Source organism: Lissotriton helveticus, chromosome 5_1 (genome assembly GCF_964261635.1).
Source record: "Lissotriton helveticus chromosome 5_1, aLisHel1.1, whole genome shotgun sequence".
Classification (NCBI taxonomy): Eukaryota; Metazoa; Chordata; class Amphibia; order Caudata; family Salamandridae; genus Lissotriton; species Lissotriton helveticus.
In genome coordinates, this window is record NC_136065.1 from 322,529,440 (window position 1) to 322,542,669 (window position 13,230).

The 13,230-nt window shown below is 47.5% G+C and overlaps 1 protein-coding gene across 2 annotated transcripts in view; it reads right to left on the reverse strand.

The window, feature by feature from the left end:
• C1QTNF12 (C1q and TNF related 12) overlaps positions 1-13,230 on the reverse strand; it is a 197,401-nt gene that overhangs the window by 50,185 nt on the left and 133,986 nt on the right. Inside the window, exon 4 of one of the 2 annotated variants that reach the window (XM_078642378.1) lies at positions 11,658-11,839. In XM_078642378.1, the coding sequence (XP_078498504.1) occupies positions 11,658-11,839 (182 nt within the window). The remainder of the gene's footprint in view (positions 1-11,657; positions 11,840-13,230) is intronic. The other variant, XM_078642379.1, reaches the window with a different exon arrangement.

Below are 13,230 nucleotides of genomic sequence, written 5' to 3' on the forward strand. Positions count from 1 at the left end.
TGGCTCGGAAGCCGGACTGTGATGGGTCGAGGGATCCGTTCGTCTCGAGGAAGGCGGCCATCTGCTTGTTGACGGTCTTCTCGATGACTTTGGCTGGAAACGGGAGGAGCGAGATGGGGCGGTAATTCTTGAGGTCGGTGGGGTCCGCTGTTGGTTTCTTGAGTAGAGCGCTGAGTTCGGCGTGTTTCCAGCTCTCAGGGAAGATGGTGGTGTCGAAGGATGTGATGATGATGTCCCGCAGGTGGGGTGCGATGACAGCGTCGGCTTTGTTGAAGACGTGGTGAGGGCAGGGGTCGGTCGGTGATCCGGAGTGGATGGAGTTCATCGTGCGGATGGTGTCTTCGGTGCTGATCGGGGTCCAGGCGTGGAGGGTGGTGGTGGGGGGTGGTTGCTCGGTCATGGTGTGCGTTGGTTGGTTGTTGAAGCTGTTGTGTATGTCCGCGATCTTGTTGTGGAAGTATGAAGCGAGGGAGTTGCAGAGGTCTTGCGATGGGGTGATGTCGTTGTTTCCTGCGCTGGGGTTGGAAAGCTCTTTCACGATGTTGAAGAGTTCCTTGCAGTTGTGTGCGTTGTTGTCCAACCGGTCCTTGAATGCTGTTTTCTTGGCGGCGCGGATCAGCTGGTGGTGTTTCCGGGTGGCAAGTTTGAGGGAGGTCCTGTTGTCCGGTGTTGGTTCCCTTCTCCAGACTTTCTCGAGGGCTCGGCAGTTCTTCTTGGAGCTCTTGAGTTCGTCGGTGAACCATGGGGCCTTCTTGCTGCCGGGTCTGCAAGGCGGGGTCTTCAGTGGGGCGAGTTCGTCCGCGCAGTTGCTGATCCACTTCGTGAGGTTGTCGGCGGCCTGGCTGGGGTTCGCTGAGCTGGCAGGAGGGTGCTGGCTCAGGGCGGTGGCGAGCTGGTCTGCTGTGATCTTGTTCCAGCTTCTGCGGGCGGCCTGTTGCTGGTGTTGGTGGGTCGTCGTTCTCTTGAAGGTGAAGTGGACGCAGCTGTGGTCCGTCCATTGAAGCTCTGTGGCGTGGCTGAAGTCGATGTCTGTGCTGGAGGAGAAGACTGCGTCGAGTGTGTGTCCGGCGAGGTGGGTGGGGGTGGACACCAGTTGCTTGAGTCCCAGGTTGGCGAGGTTGTCGAGCAGGGTGCTGGTGTTGCGGTCGTTGTTGTTCTCTAGATGGAAGTTGAGGTCTCCCAGGAGGATGTAGTCAGCGGAGGGGAGGGCATGCGGGCTGACGAAGTCGGCGATGTCCTCGCTGAATTGCGTGCGTGGTCCAGGGGGTCGGTAGATCAGGGTGCCTCTGAGGGTGGTGTTCGGGTTGGTGTGGATCTGGAAATGCAGGTGTTCGGCGCTGGTCAGGGTGTTGTCGGTGCTGGTCGTGAGACGGATGGTGCTCCTGTGGATGATGGCATTGCCTCCTCCCATCTGGTTGGCGTTTCGGTCCCTCCGGACGATCTTGTAGCCCTCCGGGATGGCGATGGCGATGTCGGGAGCTTCTAATATTTACTTTAATAAAACATGTTAAACTTTTTTTTCTTGTCTTTTCATTATTATATACAAAGTACATAAATCTATATTACTGTGCTATAATATATATTAAAGCTCTAAACAAACATGCTTTATGAAATAACTTGTATTATAATTCACTGTGCATCTGCAAATAATTGCATTATAAATGCAATCCATATTTCTGTGTAAAGTAAAACACATCAACGTTTTACACATAATTCACAGAAGATAGAAAAAACCATTTGTCAAAAGCAATACCAAAAGCTCAAACTTTAACAAAGGCGAAACCATTGCATTGTAAATGCTTGTTTATTTTGCTAGGGAGAGTACTGGCACTTCTCAAGCAAAATGTAATACTTTTAATTGGAGAGTCCCGGCACTTCTCAGAAACAATCAGAAACAAGCAGGTATTCTGGTACAGAGTACCTGCACTCCTATTTTACCATTTCAAGCACTGCATATATGTATATATACACACACACACACACACACACACCGACACACACACATAAATGTATACACAACATATATGATATATGTTTGTACTTGATATTATGAACAAATAAAGAACAACTCTAATTATATATATATATATATATATATATATATATATATATATATATATATATATATATATATATATATAGCAGTATAGCCACCCTATAGCATCAAACCGACATTGTACGTCTTCCCATAGAGAACATAGAGGAGAGCTGAACAACTATATCTCAGTAACTACATGGCTCACAAAAGAAGTAACCATTATGCCTGTATCAACATGGCTGAATTCCACCTAACAACAAAACAAAAAATGAGAATTAAGAAACAGAGCAGTGAACAACAATCATACAACTGCTCGACTCATCAAAATGAACATTAGTTAATTAAATAAAATAATAATATTAATTCATTAATAATAACCAGTTTTCCCTTGTTTACGTATATCGGAATGAGGCCATCTGTCATTTTCTTTGTAACCACACTTTGTGTTTCCCATGCCATTCAGACCACACTGTACACATTGCCACTTCTATTTTGATCATGTTCTTTCTTTGTCCATTTTATTTTGCCAACTTGTACCTGTTTCCACCTATGTCCTTTTCATTCTGCCTTCTTTGTGCGACTCTCATATTGTGCCTCCTCTCAATGCTGATCAGGTTGCATCTGTTAGCCTCCTATGCACCCACATATTGCATGTTTTTAGGCCTTAAGGGGGATTAAGTGATTTGCCAAGAACCAGAGGATGGTGAGCCGACGCCGAGACTCGAGCCTGTTTCCCCGCAAGAAAACATCTCTTTTCTGCCGAACGGTACCCACCAACACTCTCATCATGTCAATGCTGTTGACCCTAAAACCGGTTTCCATGGTTTACAGGCTGAGATTCCACAGCTTGGATTGGAACAAGGCATGAGCGATTGCCATTTGCTGAGACTTTGCCATGTGATTCCACTAGTCACCTTTTCTTGTCTTAATGTGCTTTCGTCAGTGTGATGGGTCTGTCGTGGCGTGGATCCCGTGGTCACTGTGCTGTAGGACCCAAGCTGCATCTCACTACTGATTACCAACAAGGCTGAAGCCAGCGTGAAGTTGCTTGCTCAAGGAACTGGAGCAAGATCACCGATGAGCAACTCAACACCACTCTCACCCGAGCCAACCATACCTCGGCATCCGACGCCAATGCCGCATCCGACGCCAACGCCGCAGCCAGAGCACTCCACGCCCGGATCTCCAACTGCGCAGATGAACTCGCCCCCCTACGTAAACCCGACAAACTGCGGCCCAGGAAAGCCGCCTGGTTCACCACAGATCTCCAAGACGCACCTGCAGACGCCTGGAGAAGAACTGGACAAACACCAAAGCACCCGAAAACTACACCACCTACAAGGACACCATGACTACCACAACCGTATCAGATCCACCAAGAGGACTTACATTCACAACAAAATTCCCGCCAACCCCACCAACGCCAAATAACTCTTCAATGTCATCCAGGAATTCACCAACCCCCGCAGCAAAGCCACATACATCACCCTGTCCCAAGAGCTCTGTGACAAGCTTGGCACCTACTTCCACATCAAGATCAAAAACCTCTATGACAACTTCGCTGGCCATCCTCCGGATGACACAGCCGACCATCCCCCGGACACACCAGCCAGCCCACCATCACCTACTAGAGGCCGATCACGACCGAAGACACCTCCTCAACCATGAAAGGCATCCACTCAGGGGCCCACACGACCCCTGCCCACCTCACATCTACCACAGAGCCGCCATTGCACCCGAACTCCAGCGCACCATCAACACCACCTTTGAAACAGGCACCTTTCTAGATGACTGGAAACGCGCCGAAGTCAGGCCCCTGCTCAAGAAGCCCATAGCCGACCCCACCAACCTCAAGAACTGGCGCTACATCTCTCTCCTCCCCTTCGCAGCCAAAGTCACAGAAAAAACGGTCAACAGAGAACTGACACTATTCATCGAAGACAGCGCCATCCTTGACCTGTCCCAATACGGATTCCAGAGCAACCACAGCAGCGAAACCGCCCTACTCGCGGCTACAGACAACATCCGCACTCTCCTGGACCAAGGCCACTTTGCAGCTCTCATTTTACTGGATCTGTCAACAGCCTTCGACTCTGTCTGCCACCCAACACTCGTCAACAGACTACACAGCGTCGGCATACAAGGAACCGCCCTGGATAGGATCCGATCATTCCTCGCTGCAAGAAGCCAAAGATTCAGACTGCCTCCCTTCCTCTCCGCCCTAACGATAATCACCTGCGGAGTCCCACAAGGGTCATCACTGAGCCCAACCCTTTTCAACTTCTACATGGCCCCCCTCGCAGCCATCGTCCGAAAACACGGCCTCAACATCGTATCCTACGCAGTCGACACACAGCTCATCCTTTCCCTCACAAAAATCCCACCACAGCCAAACTCAACTTCCAGAAAGGAACGCAGAACGTTGCAGTCTGGATGACCAACAGCTGCCTAAAACTCAACGCTGAGAAGACAGAAGTCCTCGCCCTCGGAACCACCCCCTCAGCATGGGATACCTGGTGACCGACCGCCATCAGAAGCCCACCAATCCCCTCGGACCACACCTTAAACCTGGGCATCGTACTCGACTCAAATCCCTCAACATGAACCGACAGGTCAACGCTGTCACCTCCAGCTGCTTCAACACTCTTCGCATCCTCTGCAAGACCTTCAAATGGATATCCCCTGAGTCAAGAAAGACAGTCTCTCACGCACTCATCACCAGCAGACTGAACTATACAAACGCACTCTACGCCGGCATAAACAAAACCCTACTCTGCAAACTTCAGATGATACAAAACGCCGCCGCCAGACTCGTCCTCGGCATCCCCCGACACGAACACATCAGCCAACACCCACGAAGGTTCCATTGGCTCCCCGTGGAGAAAAGAGTCACCTTCAAAGTTTTCACCCATGCCTACGAATGCCTATACAACACCTGACCCAAATACCTCAACAACAGAATCAACTTCCATCCACCTAAAAGAACCCTCCGATCTTCCAACCTCGCGCAGGCCGAGATCCCACGCATCTACAGAGCCAGAACAGGCGGAAGATCCTTCTCCCACATCGCAGCCAAATCCTGGAACGAGCTCCCAGCTGACATCAGACACGCCCCTCCCTGAACACCTTCAGGAAGACACTCAAAACCTGGCTCTACAGCTGAACAGACCAGCCTCCCCCCACCCCCCTTGCCCCCCCCCCACCCCGCTTTGCCCCCCCCCCCCCAGCGAAATGAGACCCTCACGGGTGAATAGCGCACTTTAGAAACTCCTGACTGATTGACTGACTGACTGATTGTCTTCGGCAAGTGGACATGACCTGGCAGTTCATACTGGACTGTTCTATTGGTGGACTGCAATGTGGCTGGCAGTGGATGAGACTTTTGCATGCATTCTTTTGTTGCTTCATTTTAACAGCTGAAGGCAGCAGCAAGTGAGTGCCAACAATGAATGGCACAAAAGCCCAAACAATGTAAGGCTATGCATCAATGAATGGCTCAAAGACATGGGAGTATGTATATGTGAGAATAAGTAGTTATAAAGCAAATGTTGGCCTGATAGTGGTGAAGCTATGATTGCTTGTTGTGACGCTCCATTAAAGTTAACGAAGCCTTGCTTCAGGCCAGAATGAGGCTCAATTGCAGATGTGAGACTCGCCCTCTTTGAGCGCTACCCTGGCGCGCGTGCTGTGCGAAGCGCGCGTGCTGTGCCGCCCGAGGCGCGCGTGCTGTGCCGCCACGAGAACAAGCAGAGTGTCAAACCAGCGGCTGCAGTAAGTGGGCCGCAGTGGGGCGCCTGCCAATCACACGGGGAGGCAGACATTCCGAAGCCGTACTTCCATCAGATCGACTTTGTTTACTGTTAGTTTTGGCTAAGACCGCCTGGTTTTGGCTTGCGGTGAAATTAAGAGGTAATAGGTAAGAGAAGCCAAAACACGAGTATGGCCAAAACACCACTCCACCACGCACCCCCCTTCTCCTACCACAAGAATTCTTCCAGAAATTTGGGAATGGAAGGCATCGGGCGCATTAGAAGCAGCCTTTTGTTTCTATGAAGAGGAGGGCTGAGACAAACAGGTAGACAGAGACAGACAAACATTGGTGGATGGACAGACAGACGGGCATGCAAAGGTAAACAGACATAAAGACAGACGTACATACTGACTGCATGAAACAGAGCAACTACCGTATGACTGGACAGGCAGAGACGGATACTGACAGGTAAGTGTCCAGTCAGGCGCAGGTGGCCACGCATAGGTAGACTGATAGGGAGGCAGGCAAGCAGGACAGACAGGTAGACAGATTAGACAGACAGACAGACAGACAGACAGACAGACAGACAGCCAGCCAGCCAGCCAGCCTGCGGCAATTGTTAAGTGAGACACTTCAACCCACATCAGTGCACACTCCACTTCTCCACTGATACGGACTCACTCACCACGCACAATGTGCACCACACTCAGACTCTCAAAATATTTGTTTGTGTTTTTAATTATATTGGTGCACGCACAACTAGCCAGCTGGCAGCGTAGAGCTTCGCAAATAAATACTGTGCTGCAGAATAATGAAATAAACAACAACAGGGAGGAGCGTAGAGGTGATGCTGTAAGGATCAAGGGACAGAGGAGACACTCCTTGTTTAGGTAGTCACGAGGAGCTGAGTCCTCAGGGAAAGGGAGCAGGCCTGGATTTGGTCTTTCTCCCTCGCGTAGGTGACTCTAGATTCTGGGTGTCCGTACGCCAGGAGAGGCCTGATTCATTTTTAAAATTTTATTTTTTAGCTGTAGTTACTCTGAGAAGGAGAGAGTTGCTTCTCTTCTCTGTGTCTCTTCAACCTCCTGCCATGAGTAGTTTATTGTTCAGGCCGACGGACAGGGCCCTTTCTGACGATCTTGGCCTGGTGCAAAGTAAATGGGTAAATGCAATAACAAAAGAATAAGGGAGCAGACAATTAAGCTAAAAAAAGAAGTTCTGAATGTAACTAAGATGCACCTCAAAAATAGCAGAAAAAATGACCACGGGTCATTGAAATTCTAATAGGTATTCGTATAATTAGACCACCATCCTTTTAGCAAGTAAAGCCTTAAGTAAATGTAAATTGATACTTGTATAGCGCACTACTCACCCGCAAGGTTCTCAAGGCACTTGTACGAATACCACTGTGGAACTCATCCTGGCTTTCCCTGTGAGGTGTCGACTCCTGGGCACCCCCAAGGTGGAGGCCAGGCATCCTTAGCGTTGTGGGGGCCATTGTGGAGATTAAGCAAGCTATTGCCCAGAATTGCAGAGTGGGACTCCATCATTGGAATAGGCACCGAGGCGAGAATTATCAGGTCCGTGGAATTTTGAGCCCGAGACCCGCCGAGGCAAGGAATTGAACCCTGGTCCCGGGCTAGACCTCTGCATCAGGGTCTGCCGCTCTAACCATTGAGCTACACTTCTCCACAAGTAGTGCTGCGCAGGAGAAAGGGCAGTGCAGTGGATGGACCACTTAAGAAAAGCAAGAAAAAAGCCTCAGCTGACATGTAGAGAAAAGACCGTGTGACGTGTAAGGGTCAGGCTGACAACGGGGTGCCTTTGGCTGTGTGTGCGGTTGTTTAAGAGCTTGGAGGACTGTAACACCTGGTCACACGGAGCTGGAGAAGTGCCTACATTTTGCATTTACATGAAATTCAGGACATTTCTCGAAATGCCGCATTACGTCATTTTGAGTAACTTTTGTACCAGGGCATGCACTGTGAATAAAATACTTGTGATGAGGTGATACATAAAAAAGGGAGTAACTGGAGTAATGAAGATTGTAAGTAAGTAATCTGGGCATTCCTGAAGCTTCAAAGAGGCCACTCAAAGGTACATTAAATAAGGAGCAAGAAAGCTTAGCGAAGTGCTTTAAACTGGAAGGTACTGCTCTGTACTGAGAACCTGCACTTCTTTAATTTGACTGAGAAAGTGCTCGCACTTCTCTACTGTGATGCAATACTTTTAATGATTGAGTACCACCACTGCTCATTAGCAAGCAGATACTCTGGAACAGTGAGTACTCACATGTCTATAGTTCCATTTCAAGCACTGCTTAACGTTGATGGGAAAGAAGAAGCCAAAGGCTTTGCACACTTAGGGGGAGTACTTCCTTGGTCAACTTCTCCGGATTCACACTTATAGACCAAAGGCGAAGTTTATCTTAGGTCACATGGGGGACTGCCATGATGCCTCCCGTAGCATGTGTCATATGATTATTAAATACATCAAGACTTGACCGATACCACCTGGGTGGATTAAGAACTTTTTAAGGCAGGCCAATAATTACAGCAATATGCAAATTTGTGTCTACTCTATCAGTTATTAAAATCCACGTAATGGTAACAAAACACTAAAAATAAATCAGGGGAGTGCAACAAGGTTTGGTAGATCCTGTGCATGCTCATGGCCCGCAAACAGTGCAGTGAGAGACACCTTTAGCACACAAACCACACTTTATGCATGTGACTATCTGCTAACTCTGCAGATTGAACCCGGACAGCAAGAGCAAGTGACATCACAGAGAAGAGAGCGAGAATGTGGTGAATGACAGGTGGATGAGTAAAGAAAACCTAGAAAAGCACCTCCTCTCATCCCTCCACACACACACCCACCCTCCAGCTACTGTCAGAAATGATCATACAGTTCAATGCTCGAACTCCTGGCTCTCTTTTACCCTCCTCTGCTTCACCCAGTTACAACTGTAATCTTTTGCCTGAATTTGAAGAGAGTGAAACCGTACCGGGGCTCTTGGGAGTCACCCTAGTGTAAGAGCACTGACATGGCTGGAGGTCATGGGACAGGATTACATAAATTGCAGTGGGTGATGTTAGAAATAAGGATCATTGCTTCACTCTGAGAAATGCCCATGGAGGAAAACCAGGATTAGATGGTTTTGCACCCGTTTTCTTTATTATAAAGTTGGTGCAAATACCGATGTTTGAACTTGTAAGTTCCTTTTGGCCTCTTCCTGTAAGAAACTGCACAAGGAAATTGCTAAAGTATGCAGAAGCAGTAACTCCATGTGAAAAATCAGCTGAAAAAAACTTTCACACATTATTCTGCATTATGCACCACAAAAGTCCTAGAAGGGCGCAAAAAGCATCCTGAATCCGTGTTCAGATGGTATTTGTGCACCTGTTATTACTTCGTAACTGAGAATGAGGCCTTAAGCTTTACCTAATTGTCACCCCTGGCACTGCTTCTTTAAAGGGCACTATTCACTGTTTCATGTCGCATTTGCATATTTGCTGCGAAATGCATTTGCTGGTTCACTTACATTGAATATGTTTGCAAATTAAATTAATGTTCTTGAATTTCAACAGAAAGGTTGATACACTTAAACATTTGTGGTAGTTCGAAATTTCGATAAAATTATATTCTTTTACATTGCCAAATTTAGCACTGGCACCACCAGTGATGTTGTGAGCAAGTGACTCTAAACTAAACCAGGTGATGTAATATTTTCTGACCCTTGCACAATGCAGTGCTGTAATTTTGTATGCAGTGCTCATTTTGTGTGATGGACAGTACACCTGGGCCTAAGTTTCTGAGGTCTCATTGAAGATGCAGGACCAGCAAGGTAAATAATGGTCAGCGTCGAGTAAGAGGTGTTGTCTTTAACAATAATAATGACTTTATTTACTGTTTAGTGTCATAGAGTAGTTAAAATGGTGAACAGAATGGTGAGGAGTGCTGAAAACTAAAAGTTAACCATTGCATTTCCCGGTTTATATGTTACCACAGATTATTATAGCAAAGCACAATGCAGTAAATAGGCTTGACAACATTTCTTCAACCTTAATCCCAGCCTATGAGAAGAATGGACACAAAGCTGCTTCAGTGTCCAGGAAGCACTCTTCAGCATCACAAAAGATCTCCAGGATGCAGCCCAGGAAGTCTGGTTGGTGATGCTTATTTAGTGCAGGAGAGCAGGACATGGGTCCTGCTCCAATGCTTGGCAGTGATTACAGGAGGGCAGGGAATCAGATTCACAGAATTGGCTTTGTACTGGGGAGTTACAATAATAAAAGCATCAGTATTTGACTAGTAATGTATTAATGCCATTTCTATGTTTACACAATCTAACTACATACTTGGGGTAGGTGGAAGGTCCAGCTATATATATAATGCATATATAATGCATAGATTGTATCCTCGGAAGCTGGCAGTCCACACTTCCCATCATATCATAAAAAGTCTGTATCCCATCTCCAATAGAACACTAGCAATTAGGCTGATACCCTCTCCCAATCATCCCTCCCCGAACCAGGTCAGGTGAATTACTCACTTCAGCTTAAACAGGAGGCTACGTTTGTTGCTCCCACCAGACAGGGAGAGCCTACAGCTAAACTGACAATCACCTACAGATGGCAACAGGGATGTCTCTGGGCCAGAGACTAACAGGTGAAGTTAAGCAGTGGAAAAGCACAAGAAAAGGAGGGTGGGACAGTTGCAACATGCAGATCCCGACGTTGAACTGGTATTTGCGATGTGTTTCTCTATGGGATTTGCTGCTGTTTTTGATGTGCTCTCTGTGCACGGAGCCAGTGACTACCTTCAGAGGGTGCACATCTTCATTATGCATCAGATCCCCCACGTTGTTATTATGCCCGACAGCAATGAAAAGTTTACAGACGTATGGAAACAGGCAGAAATGAAACCCGATGATCTTCTACTTAAAAACCTCTCTCATTAAAGGCAATTAAATTAATAGCAGGATTGATGCTCCCACAGAGCAGGGTACCACGGGACGAGAGCAGACACCAGAAATGATTGCAGGTAATTTGGGCCTGTTGCATCTTGAGCCGCTGCCTCGACAAAGCAAGCATACTTTTGATTTATTTAATGATTTACTGATTCTAGAAGTACAAAGGCGGTAAACCAATCTCAGAATATTAGCTATATAAATACTCCTCCCAAACGGTGCGGCTAGAACATTCCCCTTTCCAGCTGACAGGCCCACAACACTTACCATTCCATTCTACCTCCTGGAAGAGAGGTCTAAATCACTTGCCATTGCATCCTTAATTTCAAGCCTGCCCCCTCCCCAAGTGAGAGGCTCTACTCTCGTTTCCATTCATATGTTAACTTTAACCTCCCACAGAGGCACTTCAAATTGCACTTCTCATCCCAGTCCTGCTTCAAAGAATGCCCTAGACCACTTTACTTTCCACAACAAACATCTTACCCCAGATCAGTGGCTTTGCACCTCTCTTCCTCCCTTCTGAGAGGCACAACATCACTTAAAATTCTATTACTAGTCCCTCATTTGAGGACCCTGCACAACACCCAACTCAAATGTTACCTATCAAGTGCGATTGTCTGCACCACTTGTAGTTCAAAGTCCAGCTTCTACCTCACTAGACAGAACTCCCTTATACCTCTTCCTCTCAGCTGATGGCCCTGTACCACCTACAATTCAAGCACTAAAATCCCAGTCACCTGTTGCTCATGAATAGCACTTTTATGTGATGCCTGTTTCCAAACATTCAAATGCCCTCATGTCTCGAAGTCTGTACAGATTCCCTTAGTTTAGGAGCCCCATCTTATCCTACCTTCCCCATAATGCTTTCATCATATGCTCTAACTCCTCTGACTCACCGTCTGGAAGTTCTGCAGCTCCACCAGGGTCTTTTTATCGACGGTAACTGGACCCTTCAGCTTACAGTGGAAGGCTTCTTCCACACGCCGGTATGGAGACAAGTCCTCAAGAATGGGGAGTAACGGCGGCAATTCGCTGGGCAGCTCTGGTGTGGCCACCAAGGCTCTCTGCTCTGCAGCTTCTGACGAGGAAGCAAAACATTAATTACCATCTTCAACAACACTACATCTGTGCTCAACAGCTAGGTTTGCACTATGTAAATACCAATACATACATAAACACATTAAGGGGGGGAGGGTGAAGATTTATCATTTGTCAGCAAAGTTGGGTGAAGTCTGGACTCTTTGCATGCCCCAGAGGTGGGAGAAGTTATCTGAAACTTCCCGATTTCAATGTGTGAAGCTGAGATCATCTACAGGCCGTATACTGGGCTGGTATCCATAAAATGCCTAGCCCATGTACTGCAGGGCATGCTGTGGTGTCAACAGCGTTCTGTGGCATGGTTTTCAAATTCCTCTGTGCTGGTGCTGTGGTGTGTCTGGGGTCAGAGCTAAGAGGGGAACGGCGCAGTGGTGTGTGGGATGGGTTTGGGGGGTGACTAAAGCATGAGAAATTGCCAGAGAGTGAGTTGGCTAACCAGGTGGGGATCAGAGCAAGTGGACATGCTTAAAGGGTGGGAGTGAGGGGGGGGGGGGGTTATTCCAGGTACAGATGCCAAGTGGCAGAAGTCCCTGTGGCACCCCATAGTGTTGTGTAGTTCCACAGGATCTGCATGTTTAGACAATATAAACTAAGGGTCCAGACTGATTACAAACACCCCGAAGTATGTTAGTCTGTAGACTAGCTAGCTCATAGTGCCACTATGAGCCCCTCGAACGTTGGAGAGAAAAGTTTCTGGCACCTATCGAACGTGACAACCATGACCCCTCAGGGATTGTGGAAACAGAACAGTACTTTTCGCTCAGTCACTCGTGCTCATTCGGTCTCAGAGAGGTACACAGAATAAACGGTGGGACATTTTCAATAAGTATTTATTGAACCAGCGACATTCTAGTATAAAATATTTGTGCTGCAACAACCATGAGACATAAACACATATATACGATTATGAGCACCAATAGAGTAAAGAAAAGGTAGAATTCTACCATAGTGCTAAAACAATGACTATATTCAGGCATATATATGCATAACAATAACAATTCGTACTCCTACGATGTGAACCCTAACTAGATGTACCTAAATGTACCTATCAAGTATGTTGGTGTATATGGTTCCCACATACCACCAGAACGAAAGTGACAAGTAAGCTTATAGAACTGGGCCTCGTATTGGCTAAAATAGAAATCACAATGCGCTGGAAATCGGCAAGGGGGCCAGGGTTGGGAAGGTGGCGGGCGGAGATGCTAAAGTGGGCGCAGAGTGAAAGTGCGCTTAGGCTGCAACAGGCCCTGAGAACGAAGAATGAAAAGGCACTGGAGGTGGCGAGGGCGTGGGAGGCCTTAGTGGGACTATTGTTGACCCCAGAGTCTGAATCAGGGGAGGGGTCAGAACTGGAAGAGGAGCAAGACCCAC